This window comes from Ornithodoros turicata, chromosome 7 (assembly GCF_037126465.1).
Source record: "Ornithodoros turicata isolate Travis chromosome 7, ASM3712646v1, whole genome shotgun sequence".
NCBI lineage: Eukaryota > Metazoa > Arthropoda > Arachnida > Ixodida > Argasidae > Ornithodoros > Ornithodoros turicata.
The window spans coordinates 38440409-38468339 of NC_088207.1; the positions used below are offsets into that span (position 1 = coordinate 38440409).

The 27931-nt window shown below is 44.9% G+C and overlaps 1 protein-coding gene across 1 annotated transcript; it reads left to right on the forward strand.

Annotated features, from left to right (window-relative positions):
- The first annotated feature begins 398 nt into the window (after positions 1 to 398).
- LOC135401049 (mucin-2-like) lies at positions 399 to 27773 on the forward strand. Its single transcript, XM_064633183.1, has 25 exons — positions 399 to 686; positions 4739 to 4840; positions 6014 to 6037; positions 8031 to 8057; positions 10294 to 10353; positions 10949 to 10975; positions 12145 to 12171; positions 13071 to 13097; positions 13186 to 13203; positions 13279 to 13311; positions 13786 to 13854; positions 15219 to 15254; positions 15321 to 15353; positions 15489 to 15527; positions 17462 to 17506; positions 17582 to 17626; positions 18543 to 18599; positions 18714 to 18803; positions 21570 to 21599; positions 21661 to 21708; positions 22629 to 22649; positions 24193 to 24219; positions 25901 to 26014; positions 26535 to 26642; positions 27204 to 27773. Exons 2-25 carry the CDS (start codon positions 4753 to 4755, stop codon positions 27308 to 27310), a joined length of 1200 nt encoding a protein of 399 aa, XP_064489253.1. The 5' UTR covers positions 399 to 686; positions 4739 to 4752; the 3' UTR covers positions 27311 to 27773.
- Positions 27774 to 27931: the final 158 nt, after the last annotated feature.

The following is a 27931-nucleotide window of genomic DNA, read 5'->3' on the forward strand; positions in this document are numbered from 1 at the left end:
TTACAACCTACCATTGACCTCATTTCACAAGGACTCGCGCATCAAACGTGATATTATAATCTTCCACCGCGCACCGTGAGCCAGCACAGGATGCTAAAAGACCACAACTTTATGCTCAGATACCGCGATCGCAATCAGCACCGGAAGGTGGAAGCATCCTTTATTCAAAGCCCAACAAGAACGAGGTCGGACAAAAAAGAAATTACGGCTGATTACATAACGGATTTCATTATCGAGATCGGAATCGCCTTTTTTTGTGTGTGTGTCTGCTGCCGCATGCACAGGTGACCCTTGCTCTTCAAAATGTTTACTGGACGCATCCTCCTGGATGTTGCAATTCCGCCTCGTGTTTTTGTATCCGTTTCCTTCTCTCTTAATTGGGTGGCGACTCATTCACATTCTTGGTCAGAAAGGAGTTGCCTCGTAAAGCAGAGAGGGGGAGACCCGGTTCATCTGGAGGATAACCTTGTCGCCTTCCACCGCATCGTACGCGTAGCGAACGACGTATATCCTCCTCACGGTGTCGTTCGTGGAAGACATTGTCTCGTAGTAATGAAACATAACGAGCTGCATATAAAGTATCTGCTGGTGTAAGGTTGTCAGCGAATGAATCCCGTTGCGGCAAAGGAGTGCTGAAGTGCAACGAGGGCTCGTAGGATAGGAAGGTCATCGCCCCAAGGTTTCAGGTAGGTGAACGTTCGATAACGGTGGTCGGGTGAAGACGAAGGTGAACTAGCAGTTGTTGGGGTTACATGAGTGTAGCTGGTTTACGAAAGTACAAAGGAACTTAAATTTTATGTTCGGTTTCTGTGTCGGTTAACCGCTATATATACGCTTCAAGTAGAATTGCTGTCAGTAACTAACGGTACTTTTGACGTGTGTTATACGTATACAAACAACTGGTGGTTCTGTTAGGACTTATAGAAAGTATACATTACCGTTAAACCTGTCACCATTTATCGTCCAGTTGCCAAGTGACACTTCCATAGCACTTATTTTCTATTCCCTAATACATGACTCTCTACTTTTCCTGGTCCTGTTGGTCCTGCCCTCCTGTTGTGTCTTTTCCTGATCCTGCTGTCTTGTTAGTTTTCCTGATCCTGTTATTTTATGTGTGCGTCAAAAAGTGAAAGGTCGTATAGCCACTGAATGATACTTGAAAGTAAATGGGCGACGAACAGCCCTGCACATCACTTCACGTCAGGTCACGGAAAACGGCTGTCGAGAAAGTAACTGGGCGAACTCGTTCTTGAGGGAAAGGTATTTGAACAAGCACTAGAGGAAGTTAACATAAAAAGTTACAATGCGGATGTCGACTCTGTCCCTGAAGCATTGCTTTTTCAACAACAAAATGTGTTGCTTTGTCCAGTGCTCTTCAACCGTTAAAAGCCGCAGGCGATATGAGATGTCTGTTCCGACGTTCTGACGCTCTTCTGTGATGTCGCGTGACGCATATTGTTGTGGAGCGCTATTCACAATTTCCATATTGGATACAATTATATCGTATTCGTGTTATTAGCATATAAGCTTGTGTGTTAGCATTTGTGTAGCAGTTGGAATGTACCAAAGTACCTAGCACCAAGTAGCGGGCAAAGTACCAAAGTAACGAAGTACCTACCGTTTCATAACATTAACAACTCACAAAAATCCTGGCTCTTCACTTCACGAAATGATTTTTTTTTTCTAAAAAGTCAAGAAATGTGAATTGGCGGTGTCATGTATCTGCTTCCTCACAATTTGACACAGTATGGTAGTCTCAGGCATTGCTCCGTACGTCCCGTAGCAATACTTTCGACAGTTTCGATGGCCTTATGGGAGTCACGTCGAGGTATATCATCATTTGCGACGAACTTCGCCAGCAGTTCGGCAGCCGAACTTTCTATAGCGCGCTCTGGTCTTTCTCCCAAGAGGTTGGACACTTTAATTATAACGCGGTGAATGCCCTCTTCCTGCGTGCTGTTACGTGGGCTTTTAAATCATTTATCTGTATTGAACGAACGCCACCACAGCACACCGAATGAAAGTGGAGTGCGTAGACGCGATTACAGTGGTAGGCGGAACGGCTGCTATGAAATCGCCCACCTGGAATGCAAAAATAGTACGTACCTTCGATTCACGCTTTTGATTCGCAAAAAGATAGCGGAGCTTAGAGGTTGGGCCGTTCGTTGAGCCACGGGCGTTGCAGTGTGATGCTTACTGTTATTGTTCATCATGAAGTTAAATGAGCATGGAACCGAATGGTATGAACGTAGCACCTTCAAGAAGTGTCACGCAGAATATTTGCTTTGGGAAGCGCACATTTCCTGACAAAAAATTAGTCTGCGAAAGCGCCCCCAGCGGCGGCGATCTTGGCGTGTTGTGACGTCATATCATCGCGGACTTTCATTGGCTGCCGAGAATCGTCTGCTAGCGATGCGACCGCTCGACAGCCCCGTGACGCAGGACGGACGGCGGCATATACAATCGCAAAGAGAAAGAAAGAAAAAAGAAGATGCGCGCCTCGCTATTGGACAAAAGACGTGACGTCAGAGATTGGTATCCGAGGGAAGCAGTTTTTCTGACGCGCGAGATTGTAGGCTTTCTTGCGCACCATGATTGCGCGCTGCACTCGCACTAAGCCTAGAGGTGGGGGGGGGGGGATATACGTTTATTCAAAGGAAAGGTTGCCAGACCACAGTTTGAAGACGATGGAAAGCAGTGATGATCAAAGTTTACTTTCACTCAAGAAAAGTCAGAAGTAAATGTGGAAGAAAGAATCGGTGAAGGATGTTGCAATCAGCCCCCAGAAGAAGAGATTTGTTCCACATGGCCTCTGTCTATAATTCCAGCGTAAATTATTCCGCCTATATTCAAAATAATGTGGATAGAACAAGCTGAGGTCACACATCCCACCTCTCGTGATGTGCAATTTACAAAAAAAAAAAAAAAAAGAACTTACTTCCGCATCGTACCGCGACGGTGCAAATGCAGACGTTATTTGTGTGTCAGTATTTGCCCACATTGTACAGTCAAAATGACGTGAACGCATAGGCAACGAGATCTACTCGTGGGCTACTACGCCTATATACATATACCGTCGAAAACCGACACCGTATACGTGTCTCTGTTATTGGGACATCTTGCATTCGTTTTGCTTCTGCCGTGCATCACGCAGAGCACGAAGTACATATTGTACACTCCTATAGGTACTGATATATAATATTGCAGCTTTGTTTCCACGTTGACGTTAATCCGTGCAGCGCATCTCCTTCCAGTAAGCGCCATATGCGCCTGGTTGTTCCCGGAAGTTTCTCTTCATTGTTTTAGTCACGGACGTCCCGCTTCTCATCAACTCTCGGGGATCCCCCTCGTCTTTAACTAAATTCATGGGAGTCTTCCAACGTCAAGCGCCTTATTATTCTCTCGAAGTAGAGGTCTCTTTAAAAGGATAGTCTGGAGAAGCCGTCGGTGGACTGGTTTCGAGTCTGTAGGGTTATTTTCGACTGTAAATTACGCGTAGACGCCAAATGCAATGACCAGCGCTCATGGCCGAGTGGGCTAAGGCGTCCGCTCGTTGGTGGTAACCAAGGTCATGCTGAAGACTGGGAGGTGGTGGGTACGAATCCTACCACCGGCTGTGCTGTCTGAGGTTTTCCCTGGGTTTTCTGAAGGCTTTCCAGACGAATGTCGGCACAGTTCCCCCTGAAGTCGGCCCAGGACGTATACTAACCCCCCTGTCCCCCCACTCCTTCCTCCTGTCCTCTCTGCCTCTGTCCACATCTGTACGCCGCTCATAGCCACAGTTGCTTCGCGGCGCTAACACGCAATCAAGAAAAGGCGCGCCACTAGGGGCGCCACCTCCTCTTGGTGGGGATCCTCGTTTCGGTTTCGTTTCTGTTACTTACAGTAAAAACTGTCATACTGGAATGAAAATGCGATTTACTTGGAACACGTATGTCGTTTTCGCCATGAATCACCAAGAAATATCAACGCTGGACAGCCTCATACACATACAATGCCTTGATACGCAATGCCATGTGCGAATACTGCCCCCTGGGAACATCCCCACGACACGGTTCGTTTAGTGAACGCCAGGGGGGCGACCAGAGGCGGTGAAAAAAAAAAGGAAAGAAAAGAAAGGGGTGGATGAGAGTTATCTTGAACAAATTATTTTTGATATTACGTTGGCTATACATTTTCTTCCGAAGCTGTGTATTGATCCATATAACGAGAAAGTAACGAAGAAAGCCAGTTGTTGTTATAACGTAAAAGGTGATTGGAAAAGGTTATAAGGTTTGTTCGGTGGTTGTACTCACAGGTAAACCAATGCGCATAGTTTGAACTGGCATGACGCTAACCTCGTCATCTGCTCGCTGAGCGCTGCTCGGGGCGACATACAGAGGTGCATGGTTGCACCATAATGTCGGCACAGTTACCTGTGAAGTCGGCCCCGGACGCACTATCCCCCCCTGCGAGAGTCGTGACGTTACCTGCCTGAGCGTGGCCGACTACGTCAAGCAGTTTCATCATCACCATCACCACCACCGCCTCCACCAATGTTGCACCAGCTGTTGCAATTATTCCCTGGGGTTCTGCGCACATTTTTTAATTATTGTTTAAAATACATAACCTCACGGTTAACACATTCGCGTGATGCGGAACTGCCGCACAGTTGCACAGTGAATTGCATGATGTGTGACATTGCAAGGTTTACTGATACTGCATTTTCTTTCTTTTCTTTTTCTTTTTTTCTGTGCAGCGGTGCACGCAATCATGTCTTCCAGCAGCGACGCCGTCATGGTTCTTCTAGCTTTCATCTCTATATCTACCTTCAGCTCTGCTCAAGAACAACAGTTTCAGAGTAAGCGTACAGGGCTGATACTCAGTATATACAGGGTGTCCAAACAAAGTGTGAACACATTTTTTAAATATATATGTATATATATCCGAGATGAAATCACTTGCAATATAGCATATGTTGAAGGGCACTCCTTAGGAGGGCATTAGCAAACTCCTAAGACAAAGTCTTAATTAACTTTCAATAATTAACTTTTTAATTATCAAAGCTACGAAGTTGTTCCAATGAGAACATCTGTTCTTTTCGGTCACTTGACATCGTAGCCGTTTTCAGAACAAAAATCCGTTCGGTAGATCGTCGGCAAAAAAACGTGAAAGAACACCGTTTTTTTTTTTTTTTTTTCATTGCACATCTTCGGAGACGCATGTTTCCATCATCCCTTATATGAGAAGGGGAAAGAGCACACTATCGCCTCTTGCGTCCTGGAAAAAGATTAAAAGAAAACAGAAAATGCAACACAAGATAAGGGCAGCTCCGATAGAGTCACCCGATACATTTGTTTTTGTTTTGTTTCCGCAGGTTAAAGCTCATCTTCGACGCATGAGGCGGCACTGTGCTCCTCACCCTCTCACACTGGGGATGAAGGAAATACTAGTCTCCGAAGATGCGCAATAAACAAAATAAAGAGAGAGAGAGAGAGAAAAAAAACGGCGTTCCTTCACGAATTTTTTGCGGACGATCTACCGAACGGATTTTTGTTCTGAAAACGGCTACAATATCAAGTGACCGAAAGGAACAGATGTTCTCATTGGGACAACTTCATAGCTTTTATAATTAAAAAGTTAATTATTGAAAGTTAATTAAGACATTGCCTTATGAGTTTGCTAATGCCCCCTTAAGGAGTGCCCTTCAGCATATGCTATATTGCAATTGATTTCATCTCGGAAAAAGTGATATATATACGTGTATTTAAAAAGTATGTTCACACTTTCCCTGGACACCCGTACTTCTGCGCTTTTGGCTACCGTCACCGGAAAGGGGAATGCCGTGCATGTTCGTGGGCGGACATTCCAACCAGATAGGCAGGGCACTATCTACAAAAATGATGTCTCATCCCCAGGTGTGTCTTACCTTCAGTCTATCGCAACAGTGGCTCGTTTATTCCATAGTCTTAGGACTACCACGTCAAAAGTGCATTTTTGTTTGTATCATACGTAATGTCTGTGCATCTTCCAGGGGACAACGGGGTCTTCTTCTCGGGTAAGTTTGATTTTTTTTCAGTAACTATGGTAACAAAGCGATAATTAAAAGAGAACATGAGGGGAAAGTGTGACTCGAGCTTGCAATACGATTCAAATGACGACAGACCTATCATGATGCCATCAACCACATGAACCAGGCACTGATTAGCCCAAGAACGGCTAACAAAAGCGAGAGCAAATGCTATACAATTCATAATCAGCATCACGTTCTTGCAAAGCGCTTCATCGGTCCTCTCTGTTTCCTGTAACTTAAGATGGTCGTGCATTACCCATCCTTCACTCTTGAAGATGAACTTCACCGCATAGCACGCTCCTATTTACAATTATGAACAGCACAAGTGTCACAAAAAAGGCGTACTCCTCCCGTTTTCAACAAATCAGGGCAGACAACGATATCATTCGAGATGACGGTTTGCTATGAGCGTGCTATGCGGTGAAGTTCATTTCTAAGAGTGTTGCTCCTCCAACCGAAAACGACGGGGGGATTCTGTTGCAGATCATGTTACATGTCATGTCGCCATGTTACACATTGCACCTAGTTTGAGTCCGAAATATTAGCGAATGTTCTCGGCCATCTTCCTGTCTCGGGTTGTCCTTGCTCGTGAACAGTGAAATATAGCTTAAATAAACGAATGGAACAAGTAAAAGCATAACTGGCGAAAGATCGTGGAGGAGGTATAGACTGCTCAACGTAGACGAAATGTTGTTGGATGTATTAATTTTAGAAAAACTTAACCAGACTAGAATTCACGTTTGAGACGTCTTTATTTTGTGAGCAATCACAAAAGTGAAACGGATGACGAAATGCGATGTTATGTGGTCTTCTGGTAACTGTAGGGAGGTTCCTGGGGTCCACACCGAACATCTACTCTGATTAGGCACTAGAAATCACAAAGACATCTCCCACCAAAGACATATTTCACACAAATTGAACAGTTACTTGGCGGCGCTGTACACTCCAAGGTAAAAAGGAGTAGTTTTACTCCTTTTGGGGACTAAATGCATTGCCACAAAAAATAGTTCATTTCGGGAGTAAATGCACGGAAGTAAATGAATGTCACAAAGTGGAGACTACATTTCATGCTCTGTTCTAAGAGTCCCAGGTACATAATTCGTGTCCATGCATGACAATATTTTGAATCAAACCGTCAACCGTGATATACTCGAGTGGTATAAAATCTTGCGACATACATAGCGCACAATTTGCGAAGAAAGAAACGCTAACTGTTTCTTACTCTGTCTGGGTGGAAAATTGCTAAGTCGGCTGAGTTATGCAGCCTCATGCCATCAAATTGACAAAGAGCACATACTTACGCAGACGGTATAGCATTCGGTGATCTCAGTTGTCTCGCGATGTAAACCCTCAATTATTATTATTACTACTACTGTTGCATTCGGAAGAGCATTTGCAAAGTCCAGTGACAATTTGCAGTCCTGGGGAGTAAATGTCGGGGTAAGGGGACTAAAATCGGAAGTAATTGCAGTCTAGGAGACTAGAAGCTGCAATTACTCCCCATTCTACTCCTTTTTTTTCTTCTTAGAGTATACTATTTTAAAACCGTACGGACTCATCCCACAGAGTCGTCGCGCCTCCCGTAGTACCTAACTTCCAAGACATTCTCGATCTCAAATGTACTCCGGTTCAATCCATCACCTAGACAGCACCAAAGTGAGAAACAGAGTGTGATCAATGGATGAGAACGTCCGCGTGTACCTGAAGGGGCAATCGAAGATTCACTGTCGGAGGATATATTTTTCACTCGTCCGATGCTTGTCTTTCACGCTAGAGCTGGATCGATGTGATCTTGCCATGGCTTATGTGAGAAGTTCCCCGGGTGGGAGGGGTATACGTTTATTTTGAAGAATAATAAAGAATAATTGTGTACCTTGTGACACCTTGTGTACCAAGTGACATCTACCTTAAGCATAGCAAGAAGTCCTCGGCGGATTTGTGGTGTGCAGTAGTCGTGCTAACATGGACTATTTTGCAGGTCTTCCAAGACTACCTCCTGGCATTAGTAAGTTATGATACATACTTTTTTATATATGTATAAAAAGGCCCTTGTATAGGGTAACGTTAGGACCTGCGCGTTGCGCAGAACCACCACGATATCCCTTACGCACGCAGGCGATAGCATACGATGCATTAAAAGTCACTAATATCTCCGAAGTTATCGAAGTTCCGTCCCGTGTAATGTTGAGCATTCACATGATAGCGTACGATGCATTAAAACTCACTAATATCTCCCGGAAGTTATCGAAGTTCCGTCCCATGTAATGTTGAGCATTCACACGGCGCCGGCATATCAGGAATGGTGTACTCGCACTTAGCAGACGACACTTTGCAGACGACACCGTCTGCGTCTGTTCCTGTCGTCTGCTACGTAATATCTTCTGACTGTGCCACAGAGTATTCCCCATGGTCAGCAGTGCGCAGTGTACGTGAAGACACGACGTTGAGCGCCCCCGCTCACGTAACAGCAGAAAGCTGCGACATTTTTCGCACCTTCCCCCGTAGTATTTTAGGGAATGTCGCTCACGTGAATACACGGTATGCGTAGCCGAAATGTTCGATTTGCCGAGTGGGACTTGTTACGACCACCATTACAGATATATAGCATTCATACTAATCGCGCTGAAATTCTGTACCTACCTTCATTAGGCTTGAGTATCGATCTGAATCTTCGTGGGCACGCTGCCAGCAAACGTTGGCGGAAAAAACGAGAAAACAAACTATTCTCTGCACAGCTCATTACCTCCATCTTCAACGTAAACAGATTAAGCAAACACTCATCGTCTCTGCACATGTGTGTGCAAGCGCGCGACCGGGTGAAAGCTATCGCAATGCGACATATTTGGAATGGGAGCAGGCCCACGCGTGATCAGTTTGCGTAAATAATCTCGAAGTTCCCTCTGACATTTGCTGTAAAAGCACGTTTCAAGGTAACCTTCATGTTTTCCTGATGCACTGGGACAGCCATTCGGGTAATTGTCATTAGAAGACACGCACTTCTAGCGCTCATACAGAGAAACGTTGAATGACGCAACAAGGAATGTTAGGTAGAAGCGTCCGTGAGAGACAAGCATTAATGGTTGAAGTAAACAGTTGCTTCGCGTTGTTAGCAAATTACATGATGAGCAGCGCAATGAGTGACGTACGTGTGTATTGGTGTGCACAGGCATGAGCTTTCAATATGAGCGAAGAATGGGCATGAGGGTTTCCTTAGTGTAAAGAACAACTTTATCTTAATGATGATGATAGGGAAGTTTGATCGCCAGGGGCGATACTCTACCCCACCGCTGGAGGTAATGTGGTGAAATATAACAATGATTCGTCTTTCCTTTTTGTAACGAATGGCTACTGAGTGCAGTGGCATACGTGGCTTCACTCAAAAGCCAACTTATCTTGGATTGGTAATAGATTTACACGTAAGACGACTCAGCCTACATTTTTCTGACGACACACGGCACGTGCCGCTTACTAGGACTGCGGACAATTTCGACCATGGGGCGGGAAATCTCGGACACACGATAGGCCACTCAAAACTCACACGCTGCATGTTGGCTGCTGGTTCATGGATGCTTCAGCATCCAAAAACAAAATCAAATGCGATGAAATGTCGCTTCATTGACATCTAAAGACACTTCGACGGTTAGCTGCCCGCGTACTCTTGTCCGTTCCACATGGACAACCATATTTATGATGCAGACCATTGTGCAGCATGCCTTTCTGTGGCCCGCCAGTGCCGGAAGTAATAGGTCCCGCTACTCCCGGAACCAGTGTATGTAATTGAAAATGAGCCTCTCCATCACTTTACTCCGGCAGTTCGTGACGCTAATGGGACGAAATGGCGCCAGCTCTTCAGGTATCGTCTCGGGTTTTCACGTCGATATTACGCCCGCCGCCCGTCACAACTCCGTCATTCTGGGACTCTTTGATGTGAGGCACATGCAGGGTTTCGCGCAATATATAGGTCCTATAGAGAGGCTATTGCGTGATGTCAGTCGAAATCTCCATCCACGGTGTGACGTCATATCTGGGTCGGGTATCGTCTGGCGTACAGCAACTCCTGTGGCGAAACAGTTCATGCCATGCATCATCATTACATACCTTTTGTTGTTGTTCGGGTGGAAGCACTGCCTTTGCTCCATGGCCAACCCTTCCTTGTGGAACGTACTATGTAGACAGCGGTACTGTACGACGTCTATATAATTTCTGATGATCAAAACGAATGTTTTGTTTTTGTTTTTCAGATGCGATACCTGGCCGACGCATAACAGCGCCGAATTTCTCTAAATTTGCGAATCAATTCAGTGAGTAACATCTTGCAATTCTTTATTTCTTTCGTTATCCTTCGTACTACGACTTTCTGTTCTCCCATTCGGGCTCTTTCCGAAAATACCTTCCTTCTGTGAAAAGTACCACACGTGATGAATGCGATCGAGTGCTTTGAGCGAGTCCACTTCATACAGGGCGATACAGGGTTGTTTTTCGAAATGATTTCATGAGAAGCTGCTGGAGTTCTAAAAACAGACTACAAACACCGTTAACTAACTTCATATCTGTATCTTTGTCTGACAGCCTACGCGATTTTTACTAGGCAATTTCGCATTAGTGGAGCCATCTCGGCAGTTGACAAAAAGTTTGCGGGTTCCAGTGACGGAACGTGATCCATCAGTTATCCAAACAGTTCACAAGGCTACATAATGCAGTCTAATATGTAAATGTGTCCCTGCCCACCACGAAAAACCGCACTGGCTCTAAAACACCGCATGTGCTATGTGCTCGTCATTGCATGTTGTTGCTCTTCCTCGTTTTTGTGCAGGGCGCATCGCAAAAAGGTTCACGATATATTACGCAGTACTCGTTCTTTCCATGATTCACATCAAAGTTGCCTTTCCGTTTCAGGTACATCAAAGCCAGATTTAAATAAAGGTAAGCCACGAATGAAATAGCTCTCTTCATCGATAGCTACACTGATTATTATTCCAATCACTATTTTCTCATACACTACTTTTCACGAATGATAAAAAAATAATAATAAAAAAAAATAAACACACTCATTTCCTTCACCAATGTGCGTTTTTACAGTTGTGTTTACCACACACATAGACAACTGTGTTCACACTTGCTTTATTCAAAGAGCGACGACAGAACTTTATGATCAGTAAAGGCGAGGTACTGCAAATGTTCTCGCCTCTCCTATTCGCAGTACGTGCGGCTTCTCGTTGTACTTCACCTACCATGCCGCTCGCAAGTATAGCAGCGGCACATTGCGCTTTCCACACTCGCTGTTCAGGTGGCGTGCGCACTTTGCGTGGCGAGGGAGCCCCATAGCGAGGAGTCTTGTACAATAATGGCGACACGCGCGCAGCTAAAGGTTTATTTTCCTCTCTGTGCGCTGCGATCGACTACCATGCCATGCCGGTCAATGGCGGTGCTGCAGGTGGTGTGGCGTCATGTGCGTGTAATGCCATTGGTGGCATCCCCTGTACCACGTGACCCTGTAACGTCATGGTACGGTGGCGTCATTTCGTTTCTGCTATGCTCGTCATAATCACTGTCAACGTCGCAAAACCTCCCTTGATACAGCGATGGCTGTACAAAACGAGTTCAAGGAGATGAGATGGAGAGCGTGTTGGTTTAGTAACATGATGAACGACACGGAAGTACAATTTCGCTCTCCTCTTTCCGCCCGCGTCGTTCTTGCGGTTACTCATCGTGGTAAAAAAAAAAAAAAAACGAAAACACTTAGTCGTTTCTGCACTGGGTTTCTTTTAGCATTTCAAAGTTATGTATTTGACTGTTAATGACAGTAAATCCTAAGAATTTTCCTGGTAATATTCACGTCAAAAGCCCCGTGAAATGTTAACGCCCGTCTGACGGTACAGAAATCCAGCGTTCTTCAGATGAGGTGCTACGTTCCCCAAACGTTAGAATTACTCTCCAGAAGGAACTTCAATTTCATGAATACAAAACAAAAGAAATGATATACGCAGCATTATGATGCAGCTCATCGAGATATCATCTGTGTTTTTTAGTTCGTAAGCTCGTTCGTGCCTGTGGAACACTTTTCGATTCTGCGTTTTCTGTTTGTTTTCCAGAAACAACTCCGTTTGACTTCAAGTTTAGTAAGTAGGCATCCTTGATGCTCTCCACGGTTTTCAAGGAGCCGCACTATGTGGCCGATCTTAACTTATATTCGGATAGTATCAACTTTTGTGGTTTCAAAGCAGAAAATAATAGAGCGAGCTGCTTGGCCCTACTGTGCTTGAGTTTACATTTCATATGGCACTTTATGCGCCGTATGAACTCTTCATGATTAGCTCTCAGGATTACAGTACTTCAAAACGTGCGTCAATACGAGTGCGATGTTCAAGTAGGAAAAAGAAAGAGGACGATTTTGAGCTCGAAGGAGATACTTGAGAAAATAAAGACCATTAGAGAGTGAGAGAGAGAAAGAGGAGCAGAACGAGAAATGTTTGGAATTGGGCGCCGACTGAATGGGACTGAATTGGGTTGGTCTCTGGTAGAATACAAATTTTCAAGCACATCATGTTGTTATCATATTTGGTGACTAATCTAGTTTGAAGATATTTGCCTGGGCAGACAAACCTCACGTGTAACATCAGGGTGCCGTTATTATTATTACCATCCCAAGCAGCACAATGTACTGAAAGTCGAGTGCAATGGTGGTGAACGGTATGTGTCTTATCAATGTTCTTTAGTTTCACGAGTTTGTTCAAGGCCTTCCACCTACCCGTCCACCCCCATTGCACTCGACTTTCGGTGCATTGTGCTGCTTGGGATTATTCAGATATTTGCAATAAGCAGGAATTAAACTTGATGAACGCGGATTAGGAAGGGTGCAACTATGACGGAGCAAAACTTTTATTTGACTTCTGTGCCTCCGTTCTGGTTTATCTGTCTTCCTTTTTCGCCAAACTTGATAAATATAACGTCTACCAACCCGTTACTGATTCTCGTGTTCTGATTATGAAAGGTACGTTTGGTTACCTGTTTTTTTTAGACTCGGAGAGGCCTGATGGTCGGCTGGGTGAGTAATATAATCCCTTATTTTACGGACATTATCAAACTACATCAACTGACCTATTGCCCTTCCTGCTACCTCACCGGTCTTGAAGTAACATTTAAGACAACTGGTAAGTGATAAAGTACTTTTTCTGGCTATAAAAGTGGTGGACAAAGAGGAGATTGACTTGAGACTTGTATTACAGCCACGACGAGAAGGTTCTTTACCACAACCAAAGGTGAGTCGTGATTCAGCATTTGTAAATCGTGCAATGTATACAGAATACCATTTTCAGGAGTTTTGCAATTGCCCGCGTTTGTGTTTCAATAAATCAATCAAGTAATATTTTATTTATATTTAGGTTGACAAAATATAAGAGACAATCGGGACTGTTAGTGTAAGCCCTATAATACAGTCCCCGAAACAACAAAAATGCAGTCAATATTTTAAGTAGTAGAGCTCTGTCTAGTGCAGAACAAAACAGAGATACCAACATGACCAACTGGTTTGAAGGGCTTTCAACCACCGATTCACCTAACACACCTCACCGGAACTGGGAGAGGGGGGGGGGATGAGTTGTATATTTACAGAGCAATGAAGTGGGAGCAGGGAAACGGAGAAAGTGATTCAAAATGTTGGAAACGTACCATACCAATCTTATGTGGAATCTTTCGCGATTTGTTAGCGATACTAACGCAATTATTTTCAATAGCTCCGACAACAGTGTCAAACACTACGGAGAGTTCAGCAACACCTCGTTCACCACCGAAGACACTTCCAAGTGAGTAAGAACGTTACCTACAACGTGTTTCAGATGAACCTATCCACCGTCTGACTGGACATTCGACTCTTCTAGAGAAACTGGCATAAAGTCATGGATAACTCCTATTTATATAAAATACCAGTCATGTCTCGATTACTCGGACACCTCGGGAGTCGTTTCTTTTTGTCCGGATAACGAATTTCCGGATAACCAAATGAAGCGAACTTCCGGAGAAACCCTAAAAATTTGGGAGACCTTTTTATGGCTCTAGGAAAGAAAACGAGGAAAAGATTGTTACTTCAAAAGTTGCGAAGTAGGCTGCCTGGAATTAGTAGGCACGCGTGTGACTGTTCAAAGAAGGGCAATGTCCCAGAGAGTTGGTCCAGCACACAGGGTTCTCTTTTTGCAAATGTCTTTGGCGTAGGTCAAAAGACAGGCGATGCTTTCGGACGTCCTGGACATTGACGTTCACATGATTTCTTGCGCTTGGTGGATAGAAGGCACCTCTTCCGCTTATCGGCTACCATTCCTACCGTGTTCTTGCACACACCAAAAGGGTGTCCCACACACCCCTGAAGCAAGGGGAGTCAAACAGTACAGAATGCCCGGGAGAGATGTGACCCTTTTCCGGAACAATGCAAACACATCACATCCCAGGGACAGAGGACGTTGACACTTTTCCGGATAAGCAAATCAGAATGACCTAGGTCCTGAAAGATTGGTCCCCGTTCTTGCTGTCCGAATACGGATAACGAATTCCGGATAACCGAGACAAAATCCAATGGCAGCAGGTTCGTTCCCGGTAATATAGTGCGGATAACGAGTTTTCCGGATACCTGAACTCCGGATAAGCGAGACACGGTGTCCACGCTAAGTGTGAACAGATTAAAAAAAAATATATTAATCACTTTTTCCGAGATGAAATCAATTGCAATATAGCATATGCTGAAGGGCACTCCCTAGGGGGGGGGGGGGGGGGGGGGGGGGGGGGCATTAACAGACTCCTAAGGCAATGTCTTAATTAACTTTCAATAATTAACTTTTTAATTATCAAAGCTACGAAGTTGCTCCAATGAGAACATCTGATGCTATATTGCAATTGATTTCATCTTGGAAAAAGTGATTGATATATTTTAAAAAAATCTGTTCACACTTAGCGTGGACACCCTGTATATTATATATAATACTATGCTTATCTATTATGTATATATAATATAACTGCGTTTTACTGCCTACCCAGGCACGTTAAGCCTAAGTGGAACCACTACACTTGGCTCTTTGTCTTTTCATGTGTTTACGCGCACGTTATAGCAGACGTAACATGTACGTTCTTCACTGAATTGTGCGCCCCCACTATACCAGCAAATATTTCTTTTTCGTAGCTTCAACTCTACGAAGTTTATCTCCAACAACGCCACGTAAGTTCTAAGTTGTATATTGAGCGAGTATAATCGATGTGCTATAACGCTTACACGACTTCACAGGTCCAACTTTGAGAACCACGACTGTACAAACAAGTACGTATACGGGTCTGCTCCTGTGATTACAATGCAGAGGAGGGAATTTGTATGCGTGATCGACTATTTATCCGGCGCCAGTATATTCTGCGGTTATGCCTCGTACTAAGTGGTAATAATGGTAATTTCTTGCAGCTACAGCGAGGCCTACTCCGCTAAGAACAAGGGCGTCAAGTAAGTGCGTATGGCAGTGGCGTCACTAAGGGGATGCGAGGGGTGCGGTACGCACCAGGTGACGCGACAGAAGGGGGGACGCACCACGACCGCTGCTTCCTCTCTCTGTCTCTGCGGCGAGATGACTCTAAAAACATGAGGGGCCCTCTGCGAGCACGTGATATTTTTCTCGTTTTTTAAATTTTTTATTTGTCCTGCATCGCCTGGTGTGGGAAGAGTTCCATTATTGTGTGTCTGCGCGTGTAGGCGGGCGACGCGGGGACCTCCCGCACCGGGCGACGCGTGATGCCACTGATGTATTGTTGCCGATCATGCCCATCTCCTAGTCATTCCCATTTCGCTAGATAGAGAAACGGGAATGATTTCGAGAAAGATATAGTACAGAGGGGTCAGGAAAGATAGGAAGAAGCAGCGCTGCGACTAAATCAGCAAGAAAGCAACTGAAACCATGTCCCTGTCGAGCAACTGTGGTCTGTTCCTCCTTGCCCATCCCGACACCTTGATGCGGTGCAGACACTTCAATAAGCACGGTCCCCACCATTACGATCACACCGCCACTTCTATTCCGATCATCCCCGACAATATTGGAAGAGTACCTGCTGCTAGGTTATACAAGGCGAAGGTGTGTGAGACACGGACCGACAAGAGACGAAGACGACACACAGAGACGGCCACAGGATCTCTGTGTGTTGTCTTCGTTTCTTGTCGGTCCGCATCACACGCTCCTTTTGCTCTTGTATAACGTGTACTAACTAGCCCACGTCGTCATCGTCTGCCACCAGGTGCCATTCAGATATGACAACCTGAGATTTCGCGTGACAGTCGCCAGACTGAACCGTGGCTCACGACGAAACATTACACGCCTCAACCGAGCCTCTGCCCATGCCACGTGTTCTGTGCACCACTCCGATCATTGTCTCCGGTGGGCCACGGCAAGTGCATGCGCCTCTGAGAATATAGTCGACCATGCCTCTGTAAATGCCTGCATGCGGTGTACTTCGATACACATGTCTCCATTGGTGTCCACGGTCACTGCCAGGCTCCTGGACATGTCATCCGCTGCCCTCGTCTTATTTAGTCCGGTGTCTAGTCGAAAGTTCTCCCTTCGTAGCATGGTTACTCGCCAAGCTCCAGAGTGTCGACAGGCACCCCCTTCCTCTTGGACCATGGGAACCGTAGAAACAGCTTTCGTCACAATGCTTAACTCCAGATTGTCATAAACCCCTCATAGAGCCGCCCGATATTTCTACCTTTCTTTATGTCACCGATGCGGACACGTTGCGCCATAAATAACCCAAGCAGCAAAATGTACTTAAAGTCGGGTGCAATAGGGGTGGACGGGTAGGTGAAAGGCCTTGAACAGACTCGTGAAACTAAGGAACATCGATAAAACACATACCGTCCACCCCTATTGCACTCGACTTTCTGTACATTGTGCTGCTTGGGAACTGTAGAAAGGCGTTTAACAATGCACACGAATCACGCAGCACGATCTTCGAAGCACATTCTGCAATGACAAGCGGTTCCTCCGCACAGGCGTGTCAGTGACATTTTCCCCTCTTTGTGCGCTTTGGCGTTGTTCTGCCTTGCGTCAGTGGAACGTTTCTGGAAACGTATCAAGGATTCTCGTGAAACGTGTTTGTCTATTGCACTGACGCGACACGTAAGCTTGCACATACAACCTAGTGTACGTTTCGGTTGCCGACATCAGGTTATTCAGCACATATCCAAGATTCTTGGACGTGGGCGCAGTCCCTGGTCGCTTATGATTGTTATTGATCACTGGCCTGCCGGACGAACCATATAAGCCTCTGCCCGGTTACATTCCTGAGCCTGAGTTGGGAAATATCAGCACCACATGACATATTTATCATACATCATTTAATTGTTGTTGCTTTGTTTGTGATACTACAACGGTGTTGTTACGATTTCAGTAACGGTACGACCCACAACGCCGCGCCTGGTAATAAAATCGTTTAGTAAGTGGTTTCTTCATCAAGCTTATGCTGTTCTGTTATTATTATTTAGCGGAATGGTTATTGTCATTGTTTCAGCAACGTTGAGGCCTCCACCGACTCGAACAGAGTTAAGGTCATCCAGTAAGTAACTTTGTTGAGCCTTCCGCGAGATAATCGCATAATTGGTAAAATATGGTAATATGGTAAATATGCCTGGTAAAATATGCCTCCTTGTTACGGCCAAAATCAAAATTCGATGACGGCTGGACAGCTTGTGTCAAATATTCAATTGGTATTTATTTTCTCAAGTGGTACGGCATTCAATGTGACCCTGGCAACAATAACGACATGCACACACTATTCGGCGGTGTACTCTGTCTCATATTCCCATGAGCGACGAGTGAACCTCTCCATATTTTGATTTTTCAATCCCATCCAGCCCAATCAATAAGTCTGCATTGAGTAGCTATTGTATTAAAATAACACACATATTTATAGTCACGATGACACTTGCGTTATCATAGAGGATGTTAAAATAAATATTTAGAGATGCACACGTGCGAAGTATTCCATCCAGACACCGTGTTTATATAAGCGGAATCTGACAGAGCTGTTCAAATTCTCAAAATACTCTGAATATCCTCGATATGCTCGAAAAAGACATCCTCGCGCTGTTACGCGTATTTTCTCAGGGCCCATGTAACAAAACGACTGCAGGCCTCCATGTATTAGGATAGCATACGCTCTCTCCCCTTCAGGCGGTGTCCATAATGTTTGAAACGCATGTTGAAACATCACGTTCCGATTTGTGAGTGTAACTAGCGATCGAATTTGTCTGAGTTAGTCTCCCGAACTCGGCATCTATATATATATATATATATATATAAAGAAAGAAGAAAACCTTGTAAAGCAACAATGCGTAAAAAACAAAGGAATAAATTGGGGAGCACAGGCACACACACACACACACAGCATGACAACGTGACTTGCGATACTTGTTTACATTTTAATGCGGTTGCGTTACGTATTCTAACATCTGATTTCAATATTTTTGTAGCACTTACGGTTCCAGCTTTCGTCACAAGACCCCTCGTCAGAATTACAACAACGACACGTGAGCCCATCCCATCTCTATGTCTCTTCTATACGATTATAACTTTTCCTACGTTAGGAGATGTATTGTGTCGCATTTTTGATTATGCACATCATAGTGCTTTCGCTTTTGCAGCAAAGCCTCGTATAGCATCATCCACAGCCCAAAGACCCGTGCAAGGTGCAGCTCAGCTTCCGAGACTCACTTTCGTAGACACGAGAAAAGGTATTTATAATGAAACGTATTTTTCGAAACGATACGAAACCAAACGCCAAGCGAATGCTCCGCGAAGTGTGTGACGACCCTTGCAAACGCAGACGGTTGGACGGTGCGGATGTCCAGCCTCTTAGGCAGGATCAACGCTACTTTATCCTTCCGGCTCCCAACCCGAACGCCGGGTGTCACTGAATCATTAATACACCGGCTTCTCCTTGATGCGTATCTTTAGGTCACGCACTGTGTGGGAAGGTGAACTGGCCAAACTGCCTCACCCATAGATACTAACACTCATATTGTTATATTTGTTAATGTTACATAGTTAGTTATATAGGTCTACAGATTATTCATTAGGGATATTAATAGCTTTCTTTTCCTTTCCTCCTTCACACTCGCAGACATGCATGTGTAAAGGTCGCTCAGTGCTGACCGAGACTTCTTTTTTTTTTTTATACAATGGAAAATTCGGGAAGCATCACGCTACGTCAGTTTTTTAATTGTGAGCAATCTAGACACCGCTACCGTCGCTGCGACAACTCTTTGATGCCTTTAGCGTAGAAAGAAGCGTGCCGCTGGCGTATAGCCACTGTAGTACATCTTTCTGGAGGGCTTCATCTGTCTGCAGCGTCGCCTTCAGAGTGCCCTGGACTGTGTTGGAACCTTCCTTCTCCAGAGGGGCGTGGACGTCTCAATAGAGAAGACTGTGATGCTTCCCTTCAAGCGCCAGCATCTAAAGAAATTTCAACTGCATATTGGCAGCTTGCAGATACGCCGCGCCGAGCGCCGCATCATAGATTTCTGGGCGTTACTCTGGATCGGAGTTTGGGCTCTGGATCGTGGGCGGCAGAGGCGCATTGTCTAAAGGCAAGAGCGAAGAGCAGACTCAACGTACTCAGACGTTTATGCGGCTCCCATTGGGTAGCTCGACGAAAGCAATGCTTGGTGTTCATTGCTCCCTCATACGCCAGTTGTTAACGTACCACATACCGCTCTTCACAACCTCCCTCCACGACAGAGCAAGCCCTACAAACCATCCTTGCAAAGAGTAGTAAGCTATGTCTTGGCGTTCCTCGAGCAACTTCCAACACGGTAGCCATGACAGAGGCACAGGAACCACCTGTACCTGTTCTCAGGATGCAAGAGTCGTTTCGCCACTTCTCTCGACTGGCAACGCGTCATCATCGCCATCCTCTGCTTCGAGCCTTATTGCGACGCTCCAGCTCTGCGTTCGCTCATGCTATCCAGGTACAACCGTTGATTCTCCCTGAGCACAAGCAGCACGTGTAACGTGGGTCCTGCAACCACCTGAAGTGAGGGTCAATATCCCGGGTCTACCACGACGGAAAGACGTATCGAGTGAAGTACTCCGGCAGTTCAGTCTAGAGCTAATGGAGAGGTCGACGAGTGGAATTCAACTTTTCACCGATTCATCTACAACGACATCTGGCTCGTCATGTGCGTTCGTCATTCCTGAGATGAGTATCCAAAGATCAGCACGGCTGTCACAGCAGCTCAGCTCCACGGGATCCATCTGGCCACTAAGCTTAATCATTTTTCAACCCACGTGCTCTCAGTGGTCTGTGTATACAGTAACTCAAGATGTGGCCTACAGTCATTGGCCTCTATGCTCATCACAGGGTATATGTCCCTAATTGTTCATGATGCGTTGCACCTCTATATGATGCCGCAGTCTCACAGGGGCACGATATCGTATTACAGTGGATTCCTGATCACTGCGGCATAACCGGTAACGAGACTGCGGATGCTGCTGCGCGCTTAGCACTTCAACACGGTCACGTGCAAACAAAGGTCATTTACTTCACCATAAGGGACGCAGAGAGGATGATACGTGAACTGAGACAACAAATGTGTAACTCTTCTTGGCTAACAGGATCTACTCGATCTTCGCTGCTGTATAGGGTCGACCCCGAGCAACGCTTCCAGGTACCTCCGTCGTTTCCTCGACAAGCAGCGTGTCTCCTGCACAGGCTCCCGCTGAATGTCCCATACAGCGGTCGGTTTCTTACAAACTGACCAAGTCACCATCTCCAAACTGCAGTGAGCGCGATGTTGTCGAGGACACAGAGCACATCCTCCTCAGGTGCTCCAAGTATGCCGACGGTCGCAGGACACTAGAAGCAAGTCTGGCTCGCCTGGACGCCCGTCCATTTGACCTTGTAAAGCTCCTGGCTTCACAGCCATTCAATCATCAAGCGGCTGCATTGAAAGCGCCCCTACATTTCCTCGAAGAAGCTCATCTGATTGACATTTTCTGACACTTTCTGGACCCTCGTTTGTGACAAGTGTTCCCACTAGATCGGGATGTCTGTCTCCCGCCCCCAACGACTGGGTTTTCTCCCTTTCTTAATTTTTTTTTAATTTCAACTAACCGCGGCTAAGTGGTCTGGGGTAGCCAGTCTGACTTTGTCGTCACTTAAATCCCTCTTTTTTTCTTTTTGTGTCACATCACGTCACAATTATAATTAAATAAATAGAACATGTTTACTGCGTTTCAATGGTGAACCAAACAACCGTTAAGTGCCCCTAGATATGTTGAAAATCATATGTGTCGAGAAGGCGTCAGGTTTGACAGCGTTTGACGGTTCATACACTGGAAAGCTGTCGGTCACAGCATTAACTTACCCACGCGAAGAACTCGGCTCGCGAAAAGCTGACGTCTATGATTTCACTTTCGTTTTCATTTCGCATTCATTTTCACTATGTACTGTATGAAGTCGCTGCTAATTATTTTTTGTATTATTATTTTGCTCACAGGATCAAGCCCTTCAACTACAGTAACAAAAAGTAAGTTGCACACTTCCAAGACAGAAAGAGATCTTCCTCATCGCCATTTCCATATTCTTAGGATTAACGACAAGAATACCGGCACCCACAACAGTGTTGGCTCCGAAAAGTAAGAACATCTGCAGGGTTTTCCCTCTTCTTGCGGTCTACTTCCTCTTTCCTAGTACTGGAATAACCTCAAAGAGAACAGGTGCTGCTTAACGGGTGGGAAGTAGACTGGATGTACACATTAAGAGTATAATGCGGGACGCCTAGAATCAAAACCGCGGATAAGTCGGCAAGAATGTTTGTCTCTGTTAATTTGTTTGTTAACACCGCGGAGCAGCTGTGGATATGAGCGGCGTACAGATGTGGACAGATGGAGAGTGGACAGTAGGAAGGAGGGGGGTTAGTATGCGTCCTGGGCCGATTTCAGTGGGAATTGCGCCGACATTCGTCTGGAAAGTACTTTGGAAAACCCAAGGAAAACCTCAGACAGCACCGCCGATGGAAGGATTCGAACCCACCACCTCCTAGTTTTCAACACGACCTTGGCTGGTCTCTGTTAACTTACTCACTCTGCGTATTAATTTACTTTACGTATTAATTTTTAAAGACTATGGGGAAAAAATTGGAAAATGGCGGTGGTCGCAAGTCACACCCACCTGCTATGAAGAGACATTTAGACAAGGAAGCTAGCGATCTTTTCAAGACCTAATTCGGGTCCATTCATTCACAAAATGTAAACTTCGGAAATTATTAATTAACTGCTCCAAGTTTACTTTACGTTACTTGTAGATAACTTTCGGTATTTGCGTATTGCAGGTGAATTTGTGTGTTTTCGAATCAATAAGCATTGAAAGTGACTATACTGCGGTTGTACTAGCATGTAGTTTCCTGCATGACCGCAGCATTTTGCTTCTCGTAATTTTAAGTTTTAAGTACACGCGTTACTTCGCAATTCCTTAAGTAAAAGTACGGGATGAGAATAACAATGATGAAGATGCTTTCCCGAATTAATATAAGTTTTTCATTATCTCTTTTTCATAGCTACACCGCGGACGTCGCAAGGTGAGAAAATTCATGTTACTCATATTCATGCCTTCCTCTGGCACTCAATCCTTATTTTTGTCAGGTCATAACAGAAGTATTATATTCCTTTACCCGTGGGCAGGCTCATTTGCTTGCTTTTCGAAAACTTTTTGTAAGATCTTAAAGAAATCGCTCTGAGCGTCCCTGTGAATTTTTCAGTTCGCGAAAAGACAAATACTGAAAGAAACACACCGAGAAGTATAGAGAAAATGAAAGCTATATATTTATTCACTCTCTCATGCAATCACTGCATGACTCCAGCCATCTAAATATTGAGCTAGTCACCCTCACTCATTGACACACTCAGCGTCTGTTTTTCTTAGTCAAGAACTTAGAAATTTACCCGCAGGCCATCATTGGCTAGTCGGCTGAACTTTTGGGGAGATGAGAACGTTATTAGTGCGTCATTGATTCGTACACACACTGTCGCACACACACGCACTCTCTCTCTTTCCCCCCTCTCTCTCTCTCTCTCTCTCTCTCACACACACACACACACACACACATATATATACAGGGTGTTTCAGTTAAATCCCTGGGCTAAATAATTCGCGAACCGATGCACCAATCGAATAACTTTCTTTTTTACAAGTATCTGTCCAATACCGCCTACAAGATGCGCACCGCGTGAATGAGCGGGAGGCGCTCATTATTTAAATAAGAATGCAAATGAGTTTCGTAAAAAAGCGTAACTTCTAAAGCAGGGCGCTGTCGGTATTAAAATGGGTACTACCCCTTTTGGGACCTTCAGTGGACACCTTTCAGAGAAAAATCTGCCACCGAAGCGGGTCATTTGTTGCAGTAATTAATTGGTTTCGGTTTACGTATTTTTGTCGCGGCTGGTCGCGGCGAAGCGCAAAAAGACGCTCTTTCACTCCCTTATCCATCAATGAATTACGTCCTTACACCAATGAATTACACCAATGAATTACACCAATGAATTACGTCCTTTTGCGCTTCGCCGCGACCAGCCGCGACAAAAATACGTAAACCGAAACCAATTAATTACTGCAACAAATGACCCGCTTCGGTGGCAGATTTTCCACTGAAAGGTGTCCACTGAAGGTCCCAAAAGGGGTAGTACCCATTTTAATACCGACAGCGCCCTGCTTTAGAAGTTACGCTTTTTTACGAAACTCATTTGCATTTTTATTTAAATAATGAGCGCCTCCCGCTCATTCACGCGGTGCGCATCTTGTAGGCGGTATTGGACAGATACTTGTAAAAAAGAAAGTTATTCGATTGGTGCACCGGTTCGCGAATTATTTAGCCCGGGGATTTAACTGAAACACCCTGTATATATATATACACACACACTCACACTCTCGCATACTCTCTGTCATCCACGCTCTCTTCTTTCATATACACACGCGCTCTCGCTCTCTGACGCACACACTCGCTCACTGAGTCACTGTCACTGACTCATGCACGGACTCTGGCTATTGTCACGAATCTAAGCGATCAGCTCGCTTACTCTGTAGCCTTCTCGTTCACCTGAATGATCTTCTTAATTTTATTACAGTGTCTACTACACCGCAACCGAGAACTGGTACGTACAACATAACACCAATATTATAATGACGGTGGGGTGTGCGAATCCGAATATTTGAAGTCGAACTGAATATCGAATCGAATGTGCAAAAAAATGCCCAATACGGAATCGAATATCGAATATTCGTGCAAATTTTACAATATATATGCCTTTTGCACTAAAATTTTGCAATTTGTGGTCCGTGACTTTGGTGTAATTTCTGGCATTAACTGTAACAAGACGACACAAAATTCTGCTGTAGGAAGCCACTACTCTCTAATATTGCGTGATAGCGTTTCCTGCTTTTCAGGTGGGGCCACACTTGCTGGAGTAATTATCCTGATTTCAAAACTTCAGTCAGGCGGTGACATGTTACACAGATGAGGCTGTAATTGTTTCTGGACATCCACAGGTCACTCGTGAAACAAATTGTTAAGATTTTAAAGGCAGCCTCCCTGACATCAAACCAAAATACCCCGCCGCACCGCTAATGTGCTCGTGGGAGGGATGCCACCCCTTCCTCAGGCGAAGCATACACAGTTAACTTAGGCTAACATTGTCTTAATCAATACAACAACTAAAAATTGATGTTGCAAAATATATCACACAACGATAGTTTTTTAATCATCGGATCACCATAAGCACATTACACCACATACTCCGCAATTCGATGCGTTTAAATACTCCTTTTTCCCAGATATCATTGATCTATAGAACGCCCTACCCCAGTCGATAATCATGACAGAGGATGTAAATGTTTTCACTAATGCACTAGTTGACATATCTATGTAGTGTTGTTACTGTGACTTGTATGTTCAATCTAATTAGACGCGTTGAAGCGTTGTTATTATCACCTGTATATTGCCTTCTTTTCCCCGCTGTAACGGTCCATTAGGATTAACAGTATAAGTAAATAAATAAATAAAATAAATAAACAATAGTCCTCCTGTGTTGATCCTGCAAGAGTGACAATTTCGTAAAGCAGGCTTCACCACATGTAGGGAAGCATCATGTGAGCCCACTTTCAGGCTGGCGTAGTTCATAATCGGGGAATCAGTCGAATATTGGATATTCGATTCCCTAATCGAATACTTCGAGTGATTGATGTTCGATTCGAGTTCGAGAACTCGAATATTCGCACACCTCAACTTTACAGGTGGGAGATACGCACAGCTGTTGTTTGGTAACATATGTCTTAATTAGCATCCATCCTATTCCGAAAAGAAGGTCAAAGAAGGTCAAACTCCTCAAGATCGTGCTTGACGCTGCAGTGAAAGAAGAAACTCACTGAACAGGTAGAGCCCTGGACCAGTAATCCAGAGGATGTTGGTTCGAGTCCTACAGCTAGCTAACCTTTTCAGTGGCTTTCTTCTTCCATTGTTCTTAGGCACTTGAGGATTTGTGTGTTGTTGTCCCTTGTTCTGTGTTCCAGTTTCAGAACATTAATTACCATCGTGTTTGACACTGTAAATGGTCGAAAGAATTTAGATATGCGTCCACTACTGTGTTGTCAAAACGCTACGACTTCTAAAACTGTGAAAAAGTGCTGCATCCAGAACGTGTGATGTAATACAAAGCGAAAATATCTGTGCACATCGATGGATATGATGATATGATATATACACTGCTCTGGATATGAGGATATACAGGAACTTTCCCATTGAAGACAACGCAGAAACGTACATTTCATGTTTCGCAGGCCTCAGAGTATGCGACCCCATCACATGCAACCAGAGCTGCCGGGAGAAATTCGGAAAGCTTCTCACATCTGCCACCTGTCAACAGAGCGACTGCAGGTGTGAGTTTACCGAGGGTATGTCAGCCACTACTAGTGCCTTGAGTGGTGTTCATAGAAACTACCTTGTAGGGTACAGCTTTTCTTGCAATTTTTTTTCTTTCTTTTCCTATTCCATTTCAATCATGGCGATATTTTCTGGTTCTTTACTAAAATAAGGAACAGATCTGACTGCACAATTTTACCTCTCACCTCACTGCTGCCCATGCGTGAAATGATGATTAGGGAAAGTGCTCCTTGCCTTGACCAGTCATCCCGCTGGAAAAATGACGTAGAGACAACCAGCAAACCCGATTCTCAGTTTCACGCATACTTCTAGCTTTCTCTTCTCAAATGGAAGTCGTTAATCATCTACTTTAATGGCAATACACGTGAAATAACGAGCGTTTAATTAAGACACGTGATATGCGTTCTGGCTCCATGCACACATGGAACCCTTGACGCCCACGTGTGTAGAATGACCTTGAGAGAATCATCAAACCTCGTGCCTCTTTGTTGTTTCTCATTAAAGAAGGCTCCGCTTCTAACTTCATTACAGAGTGCAGCCTCCAAATGTGTCAGAGGCTCTGCAGAGAAAACAACCCGGGTAGGGTCATCATCAACACATCGTGCACGCACAACAATTGTGAATGTACACTTAAACCAGGTTCGTATGATAAGAATGTCAGTTTTTTCATGAGGCGTGCGCTGTGGGGAGTTGCTGTCACGGGCCTTTCACTAAATGTCTTTCGTCGCATCTAGGCAAAGGGTATTCCCGAATATAGTACCATAGAAAAGACTTGTCAGTATAGCCATGTACGCACATGTTTCTTGTGGTGTTGCTTGTAAACTGGTTGGGTGTAGCGAACCGGTGCACTCACCTACATTCTGGAAGAAAAAACCAAAGAAAAAAACAGAAAAATCAATTTTAGAAAATAGATAGAACATTTCCGAAGAAGTGTATGGTAATCACAAAATGTGCGTGAAATCTGCGTGCAGCAACTTAAAATCTCGATCGGAGTCATGTAGACAGTGCTGTGTGGATCCACTAGCGAGCATCAGCCTGACTCATTGTCATTCCTGACACTTGTTGTTCATGCACCCGACGCAGTCAAAACGAAAAGTTTATGGAGGAATGTTGCACTGCTCCTTTTGTTTGTTTGTGTGCCACCCAACCTGGAGCAGGTTAGCCTACTATTGTAGCCCCTATATTCCTCATTTCTTGCAGTGTGCCGGCCCAGCGAATGTAGCGACACCTGCAGGAGAACATTCGGCTCCCTCTTCATCGATGCTGAGTGTGTTGACGACAGTGCGTGCAAATGTTCTCATCATTGATCAATGGCGCAAGCAGAAAGTCTGAAGGACTTGCGCAATACCGTTACCAGAACATGTTGCTGCTTCAAGACTGTTGTCGGAAATACCACTTGTGCTTTGGTACGAAGACTACGGACAGAGAGACACCTGATCTCGTTTTTCTTTTCTTCCTTTCTTTTTTTATTTTTTTGAGTACACGTGCACGCGCTGCCTGAGTCTACGGGGGGCAATTGATCCTCCTGAGCCCGCCTGAAGGGGCGCGAGAGAGGCACCCTTCGGACAGTAAGAAACCGCTTTAGACCGACAGGAAGAGGGGCAGTAAATCAAGAATAAGTGGGAGAGGGACGACAAGTACACGCCGGCCCTGCGTCTACATACAGGTTCAATACTCGACCGATTTCTCGTTACACACACAAAACAACACAAGAACGCAGAACGTTCAATGCCACATGAGGTTTTGGTCAATAAAATATGTATCTCACTTTAGCTGTGATTATTGCGCTGGGGCATGTGTATGGCATTTGTTTTACCGCACTCTGTATTACTTCAACAGCTTGCTGTGGCAAGCTGACGCAGAAATCCGTCTCAGCGGTTAATACGAAGAGCACACGCAGACAGGCAGCGCCAGAGAGAGACACACAC